Source organism: Lactuca serriola, chromosome 5 (genome assembly GCF_051521515.1).
Source record: "Lactuca serriola cultivar US96UC23 chromosome 5, Lser_US96UC23_V15, whole genome shotgun sequence".
NCBI classification, from domain to species: domain Eukaryota; kingdom Viridiplantae; phylum Streptophyta; class Magnoliopsida; order Asterales; family Asteraceae; genus Lactuca; species Lactuca serriola.
This window is the reverse complement of record NC_136412.1, coordinates 241,627,506-241,647,453: the sequence shown is the minus strand read 5'-3', so window position 1 is coordinate 241,647,453 and position 19,948 is coordinate 241,627,506. Positions and strand designations below refer to the sequence as shown.

General features: G+C 42.2%; 2 protein-coding genes across 2 annotated transcripts; one reads left to right on the top strand and one right to left on the bottom strand.

The window, feature by feature from the left end:
- The first annotated feature begins 1,295 nt into the window (after window positions 1–1,295).
- On the top strand, window positions 1,296–3,601 carry LOC145053846 (ras-related protein RABD1). The gene is made up of 8 exons (XM_079001956.1): window positions 1,296–1,467; window positions 1,553–1,625; window positions 2,345–2,392; window positions 2,515–2,562; window positions 2,722–2,793; window positions 2,870–3,025; window positions 3,144–3,247; window positions 3,346–3,601. Exons 1-8 carry the CDS (start codon window positions 1,454–1,456, stop codon window positions 3,437–3,439), a joined length of 609 nt encoding a protein of 202 aa, XP_078858082.1. The 5' UTR covers window positions 1,296–1,453; the 3' UTR covers window positions 3,440–3,601.
- A 563-nt stretch (window positions 3,602–4,164) lies between these two features.
- Window positions 4,165–5,695, bottom strand: LOC145053845 (ras-related protein RABA2a). Its single transcript, XM_079001955.1, has 2 exons — window positions 5,390–5,695; window positions 4,165–4,821 (listed from the first exon to the last, which is right to left on the bottom strand). The coding sequence occupies exons 1-2, from the start codon at window positions 5,552–5,554 to the stop codon at window positions 4,339–4,341; spliced, it is 648 nt and encodes a 215-aa protein (XP_078858081.1). The 5' UTR covers window positions 5,555–5,695; the 3' UTR covers window positions 4,165–4,338.
- Between the last annotated feature and the right edge of the window lie 14,253 nt (window positions 5,696–19,948).

Here is a 19,948-nt window from a genome sequence, read left to right as displayed (position 1 = left end):
TTATTTTTTTATATAAAACGCTAATTTATCTAACATTATTTTTATAACTTTGGTTAATTTTTTTAAATAAATATGTTTCTTTCTCAAATTCATGTAAACGTGTACAATTTGTTTCCAACTCTTTTGTAACTTTTTCTATTAGTTTCTTTACAATTAGTTTCACATTTTAATTTGGACTTTTACATTTTTTTAGGTATGTTTTTTGGTTAATTTTTTTTACATCTTTGTTTTATTTGTGATTCTTTTAACATTTTTTTCGTTTTTAAAAATTGACACTAAGCTTCTCTTTAAAATTTTGCATAAAAATTTTTCCACAACAACACGGGGAAGTGATCAACCAGGTTAATACGAATATAAGTTACATAGAAAACCTAAATATCACCAATGTCTACTATAAACAAAATTAATATATCAAAATATACAACAAAATATATTTCAATTCAGATAATAATTTAAAAACGAAATAATAAGATTAAAATGGTGACACTTAGTTATGAGTCAGAGTTACCATATAAATTGATTCTCCCAAATGCAAATTTGAAATAATTATCCAACATGGTATATATAGAAAGATACCATAATTATGAGCTAATCTTCTTAATAACGTTAGATATGACTCGACGGTAATCTCTAAGCCTCAAGTTTTTTTGAGCCGTAACGACCCACATCATTTGTAAAACGTGACTTAAGACGATAATTTTGTATATAATTAATAATTTTATGTATATTTTCTACCATTATTCATTTTTATATACATATTGTTAAAGTTTGATAACAAACACAAGTCTCGGAACCATGTTTTAGAACCTAAAGACGACATTTATTATTATTATTATTATTTTTTATAAATTGATTTGTAGATAAAATAAGAGGAAACCTCAGAAAAACCTATTGTATTTTCATTAAATGCTTAAAAAACGATTATATTATTTTTTAGCACACTAAAACCCTTGTATTTTCTAAATTTCATATTTAAGGTTTCTGACCTCACAAAAACCTAATCTATTTTTATCAAAGAATTCAAAAAACCATTATATTATTTTTTTAGTGCATTTAAACCCTCATATATTTTTTTTAATATAATGAATTGTAACATTAGAAACGTTAAGAATGGGGCGCCGAATATTTTTGACTATCTAGCACTTACCGAGCTCAGTGCTTTAAATGATACATTTTAAAATATATAAGAATTTGAACATGCAAAAAAAATAATATAGTGATTTTTTAAAATTTTTTATGAAAATATATTAGGTTTCATAAGATTATCAATTAAAATAACTTACAAGTTTCAAAACGAAAATCCATTCTCCAAGATTAGTACGAGTGTTGAAGGCGTGGGAGAGCATACCTTCTATAATATTCCCTACGATTGTTGCTTTTTGTTGACGTAGAAACAAACCCTCAAAACCTCACTCCAATCATCATCAACACAAGCAAATCCGCCATAGCAGCAATGAGCAACGAATAGTCGGTTTCTCTTTCTCCTTCTACTTTCTCGACCTATGTTTCATCCCACTCTAATTTTCCATTTTTGTTTACTGTGATTTTGTAGCGATTATCTCTTCAAACTCCTGCTCATAGGAGACTCTTCTGTTGGAAAATCATGCCTTCTTCTCAGATTCGCTGTATGAATTTCAACTGATTTCTTTACTTAGTTTCATAATAATTCCCCCTCTCCCCGTTCTGCAATCAGTTTCTGGATGAAAGTTTCTGTGTAGTTGACCTCCTTGGTTTTTTGTATAGTTGAAGGGTTTCTTAATTCAATAGTTTTAATGTTTTCGGTGTATATATACATACACGCACACATATATTATGTATGTATGTCTATGTATCCAACTTCTGTATTTGCACATTGGTGTTGCTTAGTTAGAGCATCCACTGGTTGATTTCTCACTCCTTCTGTCTAACCAATTAGGGAATAATTAATTAGGAGAATGATTTGGGAAATCTATCATCATCTTCGACGTTTTCGAAATTTAACATCTTCGATTTTGGCATATTTAAAAATTGCATTATTTTCTGAGTTATTAATTGAATTTCTTTGTAATATCTACCGATTTGCTCTTCGTTTCAGTATGATTCGTTGATTCTATTGATTTTGTTCCACAAGATGATCTTATATCATCTCGATTAGAGGACATTTGACTAATACTCCAATAATTTTGCAAAACCACGTCCTTGCCATTACCATATTAGAGTTAGTATCATCTTTACAGGGTATCATCGTATTGAATGTTCAATAAAATGACTGGAAATGTTGTCCATGTAATTAGGGTAGGCATGCTTTATGCCTGAACACACTTTTTTCTTCAGGATCTTATGGTGCTTGTCCTCTTAATTTCAGGATGATTCTTATGTTGATAGTTACATAAGCACCATTGGAGTTGATTTTGTAAGTGTTCTCTCTCTAACTCTTTATGTGTATGTATATGTGTTTGCGTTTACATTATCACACTATGATCAAGACTTCTTTTAGTTTTTGATGTCTGCTAAAATTACAAATTCATGCTTCAGAAAATTAGGACTGTGGAGCTGGATGGGAAGACAATCAAGCTGCAGATTGTGAGTATTGTTTCTTGCACATACTCTTGGACTTTAAATATAGTTTATTTCAAAAAATCATTAGGCCAAAGTCACTTTCATTAAATTTATCACTGTTAAATAGATGAATATTATGTAAATGTAATATTACTTTTTTATAAAATCTTTCTCTTGATACAGTGGGATACTGCTGGCCAGGAGCGGTTTCGTACTATAACAAGTAGTTACTACAGAGGAGCACATGGGATAATCGTAAGAATTACTTTTAATGATTTATTAAAAGTTTCTGAAAAAAGCTTCATAATACTTTCATTGTCATTCACTACAGATTGTGTATGATGTCACTGATATGGAGAGCTTCAACAACGTGAAGCAGTGGCTAAGTGAAATCGATAGATATGCAAACGAATCAGTCTGCAAGCTTCTTGTAGGAAACAAATGTGATCTTGTTGAGAACAAGGTTGTTGACACACAAACAGCCAAGGTATTAAAGCATACTTTTATAAAATTTTGGTTCCATTAAGTCATTTTATCTGTATTGAATAAAAAAGGAACACCAATATATAGAGCTTAATGGATTAAGTCATGTATTGTCCCTTCAGGCATTTGCAGATGAGCTTGGGATCCCTTTCCTTGAGACCAGTGCAAAAGATTCGGTCAATGTGGAACAAGCTTTCTTGACAATGGCTGCTGAGATTAAGAAAAAGTAAGACTAGTAACTATGAGCGGAGTTATTGGAGGGTATTTTAGTCTTTTTGGTTAGAGTTTGAGGTTTGGTTTTCTAATCTTTGTTTGAAATTACAGAATGGGTAACCAGACATCAGGTGGCAAGAAGTCAGGAAGCACTGTTCAAATCAAAGGGCAGCCAATTGAGCAGAAGAGCAATTGTTGTGGTTAATATTGTATTTTGGATTTATGTTGATGCTCAAAGGATGTAGTATGAAATGACTCTTTTTTCCTTGTAAAATGGTGCAGACTTTAAACTTTTAACCAAACCCCTTCAACTTCTTTGTGTTATCTTAGCTTTAACTCCTGTTAAATCTTTGACAACACTTTTCCATATCAACTGTCACATGATTTGATTGCATTTGTTACCAAGACATGACTCACAAGTTTTCTTGGGCCATTTTAATGATGATGATGATGATGATGTCATTTGCGTCTATTGCATAAATGAGTGTTTGAAAGCTGAGTCTCTATGCCACATTGTTCCACCTTTTTCAGATTTAAAAAATAACACTTTTTTGTATATTTTAAATCAGTATGTTCCAATCTGATGCTAGCCAAACAAACCATAATATGTTATGTATTGTTGTCTATTATATGGTTCTACAGTCTACACAAATTAAAAGGGATATTGTTAAGGCCCTTTTTATCTTATTTCATCAGTTACTATCCTGAAAGTTGTAAATAAAATGCATCTAAGCATGAGGGTTGTCACAAATAGCAAAATAAATGTTGGAATTTTAATCAAATCCTTTTACCTTTCCCACAAATACAAACATAACCAACTTTATGACACCACAAGGCATTAATCAAAAAGGGAACACTTATATATAGCTTATCGAATTACATTTTGTCAATTGTCATCTTTAAGTCCAAGTAAAAAAGAAACACCTAAAATGCAATGAAGATAGAATACATGAATTCATTTGTAAGAAAATTGAAATCCAAATAGAAATCAACTACAATCCGTAATGTACCTCATGCTTAACCACACAAAAACCAAAAGGAGAAAAAAAAAACTCACAATTCAACAAGACAAAATCCAAACAAGTTTCCAACCCAACAAAACAGTCATGAGGATGAACAACAAGTCTTCTTGGTATTACCATCCTGTGCTCCAACAACAAGAGTCTCACCCTGTTTAATGCTAGAAGGTCCAGACTCTCCACCAGATATAGATTTCTTGCTAATAATCCTATAAATCTCACCAAGAATCGTTTGAAAAGACTTCTCAACATTTACAGCTTCTAAAGCAGATGTCTCAATGAACGAAAGCCCTTCTCTCTCTGCAAAACTTTGAGCATCTTCTACTGCAACAGCCCTAAGATGTTTCAGATCTGTCTTGTTTCCTATAAGCATGATCACAATATTCGCATCTGCATGATCCCTCAGCTCTTTCAACCACCTGCTTACGTTTTCAAAAGTTGTTGGTTTTGTTACATCATACACTAAAAGTGCTCCTAGGGCACCCCTGTAGTAAGCACTCGTTATTGCTCTGTATCTTTCTTGCCCTGCTGTGTCCCAAATCTGAGCCTTTATTGTTCTTCCTTCAACCTGAACACAAGAAGCTAAAATTCATGATATTCTGTTCATTGTTGATTGATAGACATGATTAAACTTGCAGATTATGTAAAAACCTACGATATGAATTATGATCACAAACAGAAGAGATGCGTAGTGGCAATTTTAAGGGCGGATCACTATCAGGTTATATGCCTTTGATCTATGGTCAACAACAATTTTCAAATAGGGAAATCAATTACGATTAGCAGTTTATGGTGAAACTTTGGCAATGGAATTACTTCATCCAATTCTGAACACGGATCATGAACTTGAGTAGAATTTGGTTTCTAGATTCAGTTGTTTTACGGGAACAGAGATCGATTGAAAGCATTACAAAATCATCAACATAAGCTTCATATAATCTGGATCTGTAAAACTTCATATCGATGGGATCAAATTGCACATAGATACAAGTTAATAAGAATGCTATGTGTCTGAGGATCATAGAAGTATAACTTAATGAAGCAAAACAAGAAAAAGAGCAAGTGAAGTTTGGGATTGAGATTCAATTACGTAAATAAAGGAGTGATATAGCTTTAGAAATAGAGAGAGTGCTTACTTGTAGGGTACGAGTTGCGAATTCGACGCCGATGGTGGATTTGGACTCCAAACAAAACTCATTTCTGGTGAATCGAGAGAGAAGATTGGATTTTCCAACACCTGAATCGCCTATCAACACTACTTTGAACAAGTAATCGTACTCCTCGTCTGGTCTCCTTGCCATCTCCTTAATCTTCTCTAAACACCGATCCCCGCTTCTCCCTCTCTCTCACACACTTTCGCTTTCGCTTTCTCAGTCAGTCACACACCTTCGATGTGGAATCGGTTGTCGAACGATATACGCGACGAGAAATTTGAACCCAGAATCAAATCAAATCGAACTGTTAATTTACAAAGACGGTCCCCTGACTATTGATTCTGATATATGATAAATGATTGATTTTGATGGTGTTATGCCCAAATTACCCTTCAGCATGTGCAATTAACCATTTTACAAGACATACCCCATGATTAAAGAGTTTATTCGTTAAAATGGTCATATACAAATAACCGTATATAACAAAAAGTTAAGTTGTATTATAAGAGGACCATTTAACTTTAAACAAAAGGTCTATGAATTCATAAAGTTTCTTTTTCCAAACATCATGTCTTGTGAATTTAATTATTTTTCGCAATCTAGACATTTTCTTTTACAAAATGATGTCAGCCTTAGACATGAAATTAAAAAGACCACATAGCCAGTTAGTCACATGTATGTGTGACTACACCTACGGGCAGATCCCTTTAGGTGTAACATTCGAAAAACTCAGGAAAATTTTGAACTTTTAAAACATACTTAAAATCACTATTGTTTAAAAATCGTTTTCAAAATAAGTTTAACATCAAAGAGACCCCAAAATCGTGAAATAAAAATATGAGGAGGTGCACGATCATTCCTTCGCCTTCTGACGATCCTCGAAAGTACCTGAAACATAATCCAAAACTGTAAGCCCAAAACTATAGTGAGTTCCCCCAAAATATCAAAACATCACAAAACAAAATAGCAACAGAAAGCAGCAGGCATACAAAGCCTTCAACCTGACTAGAACACCCTACCGACCTTCAGTCTAATTGGTACGCCCTCCGGGCCTTCGGTCTGACCGGTACGCCGCCTTCGGCTTTCAGTCTATTCGGGACACCCTAGGTCTGTTGGCCTTCAGCACAAAGTAGGACCGCCTCAACCCACATATAACATAACAACATATATCATATCAAGTACTAGCTAGCATGCACAGTCAGTCAAACAAATCTAACAGATCACTAAGCATATCATTATTCTACAATCGGAATACAGATCTAGCAGTTCCCTACACATAGCATCAGACAATAACCAGGGTAACAATCTAATGGGTTGGCCTTGGTGCCTTCAACCCAGTAAGTATAATGAGGAAAACTCATCTCACAAGTAGTGTTGAACTAGTAAGATCAAACTCCAAATCTCAGCTCCGGACTCAAAAGCCTACAACCACCATGTGACAATTTCTATCAAAACTCTGAAATACCCAAAATGCCCTCAAAGGTCAAACTTTGTCCACCATTGTCAAAGTCAAAGTCAACAGTCCATGTTGACACAACTCGTCGAGTGCACCTACCAACTCGTCGAGTTCCTATAGAATTCAAAAAGTCGGGAAAAACCCCAGCCAACTCGCCGAGTTGGCTGGAAAACTCGCCGAGTTTTACCCTCCTACACATTCAGTCCTTTTTCATCAAGTCCAACGTTTCAAGATGTAGATCTAGCACCCAAGAGCTGGAAAGTCACGTAAAGTTGCCAACTTTACGTCCATGCATGCCCCAAAGAGGCTCTAACTCGCAAGGAAAGCTTATTAAGGGATCTTAAGCATGAAAGAGGCCTAGGACTAAATAAAGTTTGCAACTTTAAGCCAAAAGAGGACATCAAACGTCCAGATCTAAAGTGACAACCCCATGAACAATCCAAAAATGAGTAAAAAATGACAATAAATTTCCAAGAAAGAGATCTAGCAAATAGATGAGCAAGTTTTCGATTTTTTTACCTCAAAAGAGTAGCTAAACTCAAGGAGATTATGGATCTATAGCTTTCCCTTCAAGCTCTTTCAAAATGAGACCAAAAGAAGCCACTTTTAAGCTCACATGCTCAACTTGGTACAAGATGCACAAATTCTAGGGTTTCTGGACAGACGGGGCGGTTAGGGAGGCCATCAATGGGACTTAAGGCCTTTAAATAGGGTGCAACACCCTAAAAATTAGGGTTTCATATTCAGCCACAAACTCGTCGAGTTTTCCTCTCCAACTCGATCGTCGAGTTTGTCCAAAAAGATCCGCAACCCAAAAGCTTTCAACACGTCGAGTTGAGGCCATCAACTCGACGAGTTCCAAGGAATATTTGCCTTTAATAAAATTTTCATACATGGGAATCAGAATGTTACAACTCTCTCCCACTTGAACTAGGCTTCGTCCTCAAAGCCTGCTGTGGTGAACAAATCCGGATAATGCTCCCGCATCTTGGCCTCCGGCTCCCAGGTCCACTCAGATCCCCTCTGATGCTGCCATTGTACCTTTACCAAAGGTACCTCCTTGTTACACAAAACCTTTACATTCCTTTCCAGAATAGCCACCGGGCTCTCAACATAGTTCGGGCGTTCATCAACCTGAATGTCATCCAATGATACCACTGCATCCTCGTCCAGTACGTACTTTTGCAACTACGAAAAGTGGAAAGTGCTATGAATATGATTGATCTCTTCTGGAAGATTTAATGTATACACAACCTTGCCAACCCTGGAAACAATCCTGAATGGTACGATATATCGAGGCTCCAGCTTCCCCCTCTTCCTGAAGCGAATCACACCTTTCCAGGGTGCTTCAGCAACACCATGTCACTGACCTGAAACTCCAACTCAGATCGGCGCCGGTCAGCATAACTCTTCTGTCGACTCTAAGCATTCTGCAATCTCTACCTGATCTGTTGAATCCTCTCTGTAGTCTGAAGAACCACCTCGATCTAACCCATGACCCTGTGACAAACCTCCCCTAACAGACTGGGGTACGACATCTCCGCCCATACAAAATCTCAAAAGACGGGGCACCAATACTGGAGTGGAAACTGTTGTTATAGGAGAACTCTGCAAGAGGTAGGTAGGAGTCCCAACTCCCACCAAAATCAATGACGTAGGTTCACAACATATCATTGAGAGTCTGAATGGTCCGCTCACCCCGACCGTCGGTCTGCGGGTGATAAGTTGTGCTAAAATACAACTTCGTGCCTAGTTCCTCGTGGAACTTCTGCCAAAAACGGGAGGTGAACAGAACATCACGGTTTGAAATGATAGAGATCAGAACCCCATGGCGAGCAACGATCTCGTGAATATACACATCGACTAACTTATTAGCCGATGAGCTCTCCCGAATTGCCAAGAAATGGGCACTCTTGGTCAATCGATCCAGGATGACCCAAATAGCATCAACACCCCTCGATGTCTTTGGAAACTTGGTGATAAATTCCATCGAAATCTGTTCCCATTTCCACATAGGAACCTCCAGAGGTTGCAACTTACTATGCAACCTTTGATGCTCGACCTTGACCATCCTACAGGTCAAACACCTCTCGACGTACCAAGCAATCTCCCTCTTCATGCACGACCACCAATAACTCAACCTCAGATCCCGATACATATTGGTGGCCCCCAGATGAATAGAAAAAACGAGACTTATGAGCCTCCTCTAACACAATCTGTCTAACCCCAATAGACACAGGAACCCATTGTAACGACCCAAATTTTACCACGAAAATTTTCATTTTTAATTGATCAAACAAATACCATAATCCATAGATTTTCAAGCCAATTGTTTTCCAATTCACAATTATTACAAATTCATTGTACTTTCGAAAACATCAGAGAGTCCCAAACACTCAAAAAGAGAGGTAGAGTGCGCGCCACGTCATCACGCCTTGCCCTTAGGCTCCGAAGTACCTGAAACAATCAACAACCTATAAGCAAAAAGCTTAGTGAGTTTCCCAGAGCATACCACACACACACACAACCATATATCACATATCCTGTCGGCTATAAAAGCTATACACACATCACGTAAGCCATGCATACATGAAACCTGAGAGAATGCCATGGGCTACCCTACATGGTCTTTACCTAGGACTGCCATGGGCTCCCCCACATGACCTTACATCCAATGCCATGGGCTACCCCACATGGTCTTCACCTAGGACTGCCATGGGCTACCCTACATGGTCTTACATCCAATACCACGGGCTCCCCCCGGGGTCTTCATACAAAACATGCAATCACATTACGAAACACAAAATGTCTAACACACATGTCACAATCACATAATGGGATGGCTTTGGTGCCTTCGACCCATAGGTATGGTGAGAAGACTCACCTGTCACGAATGCTGAACTGACACTTTGCGACCAAATATACCCCACGAGCTGCTCCACTCAACTGCCTAAAAAGTGTCATACAATATCCAGTCATTTCCCCAAAGTCAATCCTGGTCAACTACAGCCAAGATCAAGTCAACAGTCCATGTTGACCCTAACTCGCCGAGTACAACTAGTGCCTCGCCGAGTTTCCCGGGATAACGTCTACTCGCCAAGTCATCGAGGTGACTCGTCGAGTTCACATGATCTTGATTGATAATCTAAGATCATTCGTTGAGTTTCCTTGCTTGCCACTCGACACGACTACGAACATCCAATAGATGGGGAAATCTCACTTGACTCGCCGAGTTGTTCCTTCAACTCGTCGAGTTGTTCCTTCAACTCGTCGAGTTCTAGGTAATCTTCATTCGGCTCGCCGAGTTGCTCATCCAACTCGTCGAGTCTAAGACAATATTCATCAGGCTCGCCGAGTCGTTCATCCAACTCGCCGAGTCCATGCCTGCCTTCATATGACTCGTCGAGTCACCCTCTGTGACTTGCCGAGTTCTATCAGATCTTAGGCCATACAGACTCTTTTGAGCCATGCAATGCTTCCAAATTACAGATCTAAGCTTCTGAGGCATGCTTTCCACGTAAAGTGGCAAACTTTACGTGCATGCAAGGCTTTAAGGCCCTAAAATAGCAAATCTAAGCTTGGAATGGAGTCATACACTAGAGGGGAGGCACAAGCTAGGCACAACTGATAACTTTATGCATCTAAAGACCAAAAGGAGTCCAGATCTGAAGTTACAACTTCAGATCTTGGATTAAACACAAAAGCCCTTTCTTAGAATCCATGCACAAGAGGGTTTTGGGTGGATATGAGCCATGGAACAACTTAATACCTACAGAAAGTGCACCATAGAAGTAGATCTTGAATCCCCACGAGTCCTTTTCTTCCTCTAGCTTGCTTCCTCAAGTGTTTCCTTCACCAAATCCCTCCTTCAAGCTTAAAATCACCAAGAAACACACTCACACTCAAATCAGGGTTTTTGGGAGGTAAAGAGCTGTAAGGGGGGGGGGGGGGCTAATGACCCTTTAAATAGGGTGCAACTCCCTGAAATCTAGGGTTTCATCTGCCAGCATCTACTCGTCGAGTACCATAATGGACTCGGAGAGTAGATCATTAAACTTCGCGGACAAATCCGCTACTACTCGACGAGTAGGGAGGCCAACTCGCCGAGTAGGTTCTCAAAAACCAACCCAAAATATCATTATCAATACCTGAGGATCAGGGTGTTACAACTCTCCCCCACTTGAATTAGGCTTCGTCCTCGAAGCCTGCTGGTCCAAACAACTCCGGATAGAAACCTCGTATTTCATCTTCTGATTGCCAGGTCCATTCAGAACCCTTTCGGTGCTGCCACTGTACCTTTACCAACTTCACTTCTTTGTTTTGGAGCTTCTTCGTCTTCTTGTCTAGGATCATAACTGGTCTCTCGACATAATTCAGACTCCCATCCAACTGAATTTCGTCCAAGGATATGACTGAAGACTTGTCGGCAACACACTTCCAGAGCCGAGACACATGGAAGGTGTTGTGGATCCGACTAAGCTCCTGTAGGAGCTCTAAACGATATGCCACTTTGCCCACCCGAGCTATGATCCTGAACGGTCCTATGAACCGGGGCCCTAATTTGCCCCTCTTGCGGAACCGGATAATCCCTTTCCAGGGTGACACCTTCAGTAAGACAAAGTCTCCTTCTTGAAATTCAAGGTCTGATCGCCGTCGGTCCGCATAACTCTTCTGGCGACTCTGCGCGACTCGCAATCGGTCCCGCACCTGCTGAATCAGTCCGGTGGTCTCTAGTACCACCTCCATGCTCCCCAAAACTCGATGTCCAACCTCATACCAGCACACTGGGGTCCTGCATCTCCGTCCATATAGCATCTGAAATGGTGCTCGGTCGATATTGGCATGATAACTGTTATTGTACGAAAACTCTGCCAGCGGGAGGTACGTATCCCAACTCCTTCCGAAATCCAGCACACATGCCAGCAACATATCCTCCAGTGTCTGGATCATCCTCTAACTTTGGCTGTCGGTCTGGGGGTGATATGCCGTACTAAAATGCAGCTGAGTACCCAGTTCCTCGTGGAACTTCTTCCAAAACCTAGATGTAAACCGAACATCCCTATCTGAAACCACTGATACCGGCACTCCGTGCCTAGCCACCACCTCTCGAACATAAATGTCCGCCAACTTCTCTGCAGATATACTCTCGGAGATTGGAATGAAGTGAGCACTATTCGTCAGTCTATCCACGATCACCCATATGTCATCTACTCCCCTCCCTGTCCGCGGTAGCTTCGTGATGAAGTCCATAGTGATCTCTTCCCACTTACACATGGGAATGGGTAATGGTTGAACCTTACCATGAGGTCGCTGGTGCTCGGCCTTGACCTTCCCGCAGGTCAAGCATCGCTCCACATATCCGACGATCTCCCGCTTCATACAGGGCCACCAATAACTCAGCCTCAAATCCCTATACATTTTTGTTGCACCTGGGTGTATAGAAACTTTGGACCTATGTGCCTCCTTTTACAATCTATGCCTCACTCCCCCTGACATCGGCACCCATATTCTGCCACACTGAGTCAACAAGCCACGACTATCCTTAACAAACAAAGGATACTGCCCCCGAATTCTTTCCAATTTCCAGTTCTCTTTCTTCACCCCCTCGACCTGAGCCTCTCGAATCATGTCTATCAAGGGTGGCCTTACCATCACCCTCATACAAATACCCCTGATCGGCGACCACGTCGCCTTGCGACTCAATGCATCGGCCACCACATTGGCCTTCCGTGGATGGTATAGGATCTCGCAGTCATAGTCCTTTAGCACATCCAACCACCTCCTCTGTCGCATATTCAGGTTCTGCTGGTCCATCCAATACTTCAGACTCTTGTGATCGGTATACACAACGGATTTCACCTCATACAAATAGTGCCTCCAAATATTGAGGGCAAACACCACTGCCCCCAACTCCAGGTCATGCGTGGGGTAATTTGCCTCGTGAGGCTTCAACTGCCTCGAGGCATATGCGATCACGTGTCCCCTCTGCATTAGTACCGCACCCAACCCTGAAATCGATGCATCACAATATACCACAAAATCTTCCAATCCCTCGGGCAGTACTAGGATCGGAGCCTCGCATAACCTCTGCCTCAGGGTCTCAAAAGCCCTCTGCTGATCCTCACCCCATCGAAAGGCCACATTCTTCTTGGTTAAATGGGTCAATGGCACAACAGTCTTGGAGAAATATTGGATAAATCTCTGGTAATAACCCGCTAAGCCCAAGAAGTTACAAATCTCTGAGGCATTCCTCGGTACTTCCCATCGCATAACAAACTCCACCTTCACTGGGTCTACCGAAATACCCTCTTGATTGATGACATGACCCAAAAACTGCACTTTCCGCAACCAAAAGTCACACTTGGAGAGCTTCACATACAACTTCTCCGTCCTCAAGGTCTCCAACACCTCTCTCAAATGCTGCTCGTGCTGTTCCCTGGTCTTGGAGTAGACCAGGATATCATCAATAAAAACAATCACCGATTGGTCCAACATTGGCCTGCACACCCGGTTCATGAGATCCATGAACGCGGCTAGAGCATTGGTGAGACCGAATGGCATCACTACGAACTCGTAATGCCCACAACAGTCCTGAAAGATGTCTTCGGTATATCCTCATCCCGAATCCTCATCTGATGATACCATGACTGGAGATCCATCTTAGAGAACCAAGATGCTCCCTGAAGCCGATCAAACAGGTCGTCAATCCTAGGCAAAGGATAACGGCTCTTCATCTTCAGCTTATTCAACTCTCTGTGATCAATGCACATCCTGTGCGACCCGTCCTTCTTTTTCACGAAAAGGATCGGAGCTCCCCACGGAGAACTACTCGTACGGATGAACCCTCGGTCTAGAAGCTCTTGAAGTTGTGCCGATAATTCCTGCATCTCGGGTGGCGCCAACCGATACGGTGCCTTTTCTATCGGGGCGGCACCGGGTACCAGGTCAATATGAAACTCCACCTGCCTCTTCGGAGGCACTTCGGGTAATTCTTCGGGAAAAATGTCCCGAAAATTCCGCACCACTGATACACTATCGATATCCATCACTGCCTCTACTCGCGTATCTGAAATATAGGCCAAAAATCCCATGCAACCCTGTTGCAGAAACCTTCTCGCCCTCGCAGCTGAACAAAGGGTTGGGCCCTGTGTGGTCCTCTCGTCGTGGATAACCAGTTCTCCCCCCTTGGGGTTCAAACCTGGACTAGCTGCCGCTCACAATTGATCATGGCCCCATTGGCCCCCAGCCAGTCCATCCCAATAATCACTTTCAATCCTCGCAATGGTATGGGAACCAAATCAACGCGAAACCTTTCGCCATGCACATTCAGGACACAGTCCTGACACACCCTCGCAGCACTCACGGTGCGATCATCTGCAATCTCCACCTCGAGCGGGGTATCTAGAATCCCCGGTGCGTCCCGGAATTTCTTGCTAAGCGCAAGAGACACAAAAGATCGGGTAGCCCCCGAATTGAATAAGACATGAGCCGTCATACCATTGACCAGAAAGGTCCCTATACAAATCATAATAAGCATACATACAAACATTTAACATAAAAGAGACGGAGGATAATGAACACATACCAGCCACGACGTCTGGCGCGGCCCGAGCCTCCTGGGTGGTCAGCTGGAATTCACGGCTCTTCACCGCTGGAGCTTCCGCCTTAGGGCGGCCATCAGTAATCCTCATAGTGGCGGGTGCGGGCGCTGCCACCGATCCTCCTCCTCATCCTCCTTGCAACCTTGGACAATCGGCCTTTTTATGGCTTATCTGGTTACAGTGGAAGCATATCAAGCCCTTCTTGGGGCAATCCTTACTCAAGTGGCCCTGTTGGCCACAAGAGTAGCATCCTGACATCGCGGCTTTCCAAGAAGCCCCACTATGAAATCTCCCACACTTGGCACACCGGCCCCGATCCTGTTGGCCCTTACTCGAAGAATCGGAGGTCTTACGCTTCTTAGCCTGTGTCCCCGCTGCCTGCACATGCTCAGTCTTCCGCTTCGTGCGGGACTCCAAATCCATCTCCGTCTCACGGGCCTTATCAACCATCTCATTCAGGGTTCTGCACCCTATAAAGCTCACGAATTCCCGAATGTCCTCTCTCAGCATAGAGTGATATCGGGTCCTCCTCATGTCCTCATCTGTCGCGTACTGACGGTGTAATACCCTGTTTATTTATTAGATAAATAAATAAATCAATGAACGATTAGTAGCACTAAAATAAATAATTATATATCAAAGGATGGTCTCGAGGAATTAATTGGCACAATTCAGAAGTTGGGGGTTAAAAATGTAAGTTCCGGGTTGGTTTTGTAATATTTATAAAGGTAGGGGCTACTTGATAAATTATCGGGATTTACTATGAAAAGATTTATGGAAAAAGGGGTTGTTTAGTAAAATTTGGACTTGAGTTTTAAGGAATCGTTATTGATGAGGGTTATTTGGTAAATAATGGATTTAATTTGTAAAGAGTTTGGAAGGAGGGACTGGATGTGTAAATATGGACCAAGGTTTGAAATGGACGGGCATAATCCGCCACCCCCCAAATGCCTCTATATTTAAATGAAAATCCTAAACCTAGTTGGTTATCTTCTTCCAGCCACCAACCCACCTTGTATCCCCTCCGCCTCCAGCTCCCTTATCGCGATCTCACACCACCGGAGTCCCACCATATGTCCTGCCGAAGAGAAAGAGATTTAGCGAGTCAAGGTCCAACGACGGGGCTGTGAAGTATTGTGCTATCGAAGCTGTTTCCGCCACCACCGTGCCTCTGTGTCTTCTTATTCTTCTCCTCCTGCCTTCTGCCATCGTGAAGGACTCGATGTTCCGCCATCGGGTAGGTGTTATTGTTGTGGTGGTCGTAAACCACCGCCATCGTCGTCGCTGGTGCTATTGACGAGGCCAAGGGTGCTGTTGACGATGCTGTGGCGGTATGCTGCCACCTTCGGACGTGTTCCTTTGTCCCTTTCTGCCAAGCCTTCGTTGCCGCCGTCTCTACAACTGTTTCATCGGGTTTTTCGTGCGCCGTCGGTTGCTGCCACCTCTCGCTGCCATTAGTCACCATGAGAGGTGGTTGTGTGCGTGTTTTACTTCGTGATTAGGTGTGTGTGGTTGTATTTCCATTAGCAATATGTGTGTTTGGGTGTTGTGTTTAGCCAGAGTTCACGGAAAAGTCACCACCACCACCGTGAGGTGGTGGCTACCGCCACGTGCCACCGCCGGCCACCACAAGGGTGGTTGCGGGTGTGTATGTATTTAGTATAGTGTGTGTGTGTGTGTTTAGTTTGAGAGTTCATTGTAAAATGTAAAAATGGAATAATAGAAATCTCAAACCACCACCATAGGGTGGTGACTGCCGCCTCCTGCCGCCACCGGCCGCCGTGTCGGGTGGCGGTGTGCCTCATTGATGTTGTGTTTTGGTTTGGATGTTTGGATAAGGGACTAAAACCCTAATGGGATCAAAGGATCTCTAATGGGCCCAATGAAGCTTAATGGACTCTAATGGACCCAATAAAACCCTAATGGGCTTAATAATATTTTAGTGGGCTTAATAGACCCAATAAAGCCCTAATTGACATAAAAGACAACCAAATTGATAAATGGGCTAATATTTGGATTGGAAAACCCTAATGCCAATGAAGCCCTAACTTTAAGAATTAATTGGGTCACACACACAAGAATTATTTAATAACTTGAGACATTAAATAATAAACTTTGGCAAAGATTAATCTAAGTGATAATGGACTTAATGGATTAAGTCCTTAATGGGTTAAGTAGGAAACTTAACCCTAATCATCATTTTATGTGAAACCCTAATTTCACTTGGGTTTATTGTTGGGCCTTTCTTTTGGGCCTTGAGGGTTGGGTGGTTAATGGGCCATCCAAAGTCAAGCCAATGAACTAGAATAATTTAATGGGCCTGGGGTAAGGCCCATGTAAGGGGCTTGGGCCTAATTTGGAAAATCGGGCCATAAATGGGCCATAGTTTGGGCCTCCATGATTATATGGTGTTGGGCCTTAGAATGAGACCATGTTTAGGCCTAGGCCCAATTTGGAAAATTGGGCCATGTGTTGGGCTTTGATTTCTAATTGACTTTGGGCCTATGGATTGGGCCTTGGGCTTAAATAAGCCAAGTTAGGGGTAATGTAGTAATTACCCAAAGAATATACTTATGGTTATGTATTGGGACCCAATTATTAACTAGGTGTTATTTTGGTGTTGACAGTTCGGGAATCTGTCAGCCAGCAGCTGGGGTCGATCTGCGGGACTTCAGCAAGTGTGGGATTATGTCTTCGGGACTTCAGCAATGTGAGGTGAGTTACCTTCCAGTAGCGGTGGGTCTAAGGCCACAATGCCGACCCACCAGTAGGAGACGTATGATAGATGATTGTCTTTGTGATATCATCTAGGTTTGCTACTACCTGATATGTTATATGCTAGCATGATATGTTGTATGTGATAGTAGTCGAGTTCGGTTGTTAGGACCGAAGGGTAGTCAGACACCCCAGATACGTCTGACAGTATGTGATGATATGTTTGCATGTTGGCTTGTTACGTTATATGCGATAGAGGTAGTATGAGGGGACCAGTCCCCGTGTTCGGTTATTAGGATCGAAGGGTAGTTCAGACACCCCAAATATGTCTGATAGTATGTTTATGTTATGATATATGTAATAGTAGCAGTAGGGGGTGGAATAGTCCCCGAGGGTCGGTTGTTAGGACCGACGGGCAGGTCAGCACCCCAGAATGGCTTGACATGGGTAGGTCAGCACCCCAGAATGGCTTGACACGGGTAGGTCAGCACCCCAGAATGGCTTGACATAGGTAGGTCGGGCACCCCAGAATAGCCCGACAGTATGTATGCTATGTGATTATATGGTATGTGGTATGATGGGGGAACTCACTAAGCTTTGTACTTACGGTTTTCAGTTTTGGTTTCAGGTACTTCGTGTTTAAAGGAAAGGAGCCGGCTTGATCGCAGCGCATCACACTATGGTTTTCCGCACATGAGATCTTTGGGATCACACTCTGATATTAATTTATGATAACACGTTTGATTATTTCTACTTTGGTTTTGACATGACATGAAATTACAGATGTTTTATTACACGGTTGGTTTTATAATGACGTATTTAATGAAAGAAATTTTTGGCCTGTATTTTTGGGATGTTACAAGTTGGTATCAGAGCCTTGGTTTGAGGGATTCGGACATACTCTCGGGTGTGTCTGAACTCAAACTAAGGGCTTGGTATTAAAATTTTCAAAAGTAAAACCATTTTAAAAAAAGGAGTTTGAAAAGAATTTGAAAAGAGAAAAGAACTTCGAGAAGAACAAAGTGTGTGATGCGAGCAATCAGCCGAGCTCAAGTAAGTTTTCCCCAGGATACCCATACATGTTATGTTATGGTATGTTGACATGATTATGAGTATTGCATGCTAGATTAGGGCTAAGGATCTAGGAGGATGCCTTATATGCCTATTGTATGTGCTTGTAGACTTGCATCCTAGTACTGATCAGTTAGTGATAGGATAACCTGTTGTAGCACCTGGTTCTTGGTACGTAAATCTTATTTGAGTATTCTCTTTTATTTTAGCCTTGGACTCAGCGAGTCATAGGTCCGACTCGTCGAGTAGAGTCGGGACCCGGGACATGTTTAAGTTGGCGACTCGGCGAGTCCATATTCCGGACTCGGCGAGTCACCGCTGTTGGATGAAACCCTAAGTTTCAGGGGTTTGCACCCAATTTAAGCCTCATGTCCGCCCCAAGCCAACCCCCATTCACCCTCAGAGCTCCCAACCCTCGTTCAAAGCTTATTTCCTTGAGAGTTGAAGCATTTTTGTGTGTTCTTGAAGGATTTGAGAAGGAAGTGGAGTAGATCAAGAGGAAGGGAAGGAAGCAAAGCATCTTAGTGTTCTCTCAGTGATTCCTTTGAGGTATAACCCGTTTTCCCTCTGATTCTATGCTTATTACTCCATTAAGTCTTTCTTGAGCCCTTCCCCAAGCTTGTATGTGCAATATAATTCATAATAAGTTGAATGGCCTTTAGATCTAGGCATGATTGAGCTCCAGGAGCTCAGATCCGTTGCCTTTATGGAACCATGTTGCTTGTTCACCCTAGATCTACTCTTTTGGTGCATTTTGAACCCTAAAACTCTCATTGGTGAATATCTACACGTAAAGTTGGAACTTTACGTGTTATTCATGCTCTAGGAACCCGGATCTGTGAATGGCATGGACTGGAATCGAGCAAAACCGCGTATTTAGTGACTGCATGGCAACGACTCGGCGAGTCTGCTCGCGAGTCTCCGAGTTTGTCCCCTTTTTGTAGTATCGAGTGTGAGCAGTGAGTCGGGGTGCGACTCAGTGAGTTGGAAGCCAAACTCATCCATGAAGGAACTCGGCGAGTCATTGCCTTGACTCGGCGAGTTCAAGGCAATCTCCTTAGATCAAGAACAGACTCGGCGAGTCACGACATAAATTGTTCATCGGATGAAGATGAACTCGGCGAGTTGTTCATACCACTCGGCGAGTAGGATGAAGGACTTGGACATCAGCTTAGAAGGAGAACTCGTCGAGTCAACGCCCGACTCGACGAGTAGAGACGGGTTGCAGAACAATTGTTTGGACAAAGACTCGGTGAGTTGGAGAGCCAACTCGGCGAGTCGGGTCAACCGAAAGTTGACTCTGGCCTTGACTATTAACTTGACCAAGGGTATAATGGTCAATTTGCATGAGGGTCAGTTAACAGTGTTTGATTGAGTGTTTTGTGGGAATGATAGCCGGGGGATTTCCGAAGCAGCGACAGCAGCAGACAGTCAATTCCCACACAGCCCAGCAGCTACTTAGAGGTGAGTTCTCCTCCCAGTAGGAACGAGTCTAAGGCACCAAGGCCGACCCGTGTAGACGAAATGTTAGCACGAGAGTGTGGGCCGAGCCCGTATCTCTTGGTTTAGTCGATTATGATATACGTGCCAGTATGCTAGAGTTGTCCGTACTTGTTGTCTGTGTGATACTTGTATGTTATGGGTTAGCGGTTGAGTGTGGGCAAGGCCCGTATCTCTCCGAGGGTGGAGTGTGGGCTA

Coding starts and splice junctions, on each gene's coding strand:
- LOC145053846 (XM_079001956.1), top strand. Junction 2,563..2,721: donor AGACAATCAAGCTGCAGATT/GTGAGTATTGTT, acceptor CTCTTGATACAG/TGGGATACTGCTGGCCAGGA. Junction 3,248..3,345: donor GCTGCTGAGATTAAGAAAAA/GTAAGACTAGTA, acceptor TTGAAATTACAG/AATGGGTAACCAGACATCAG.
- LOC145053845 (XM_079001955.1), bottom strand. CDS start 5,554: ATGGCAAGGAGACCAGACGAGGAGTACGATTACTTGTTCAAAGTAGTG. Junction 4,822..5,389: donor TCGCAACTCGTACCCTACAA/GTAAGCACTCTC, acceptor TCTTGTGTTCAG/GTTGAAGGAAGAACAATAAA.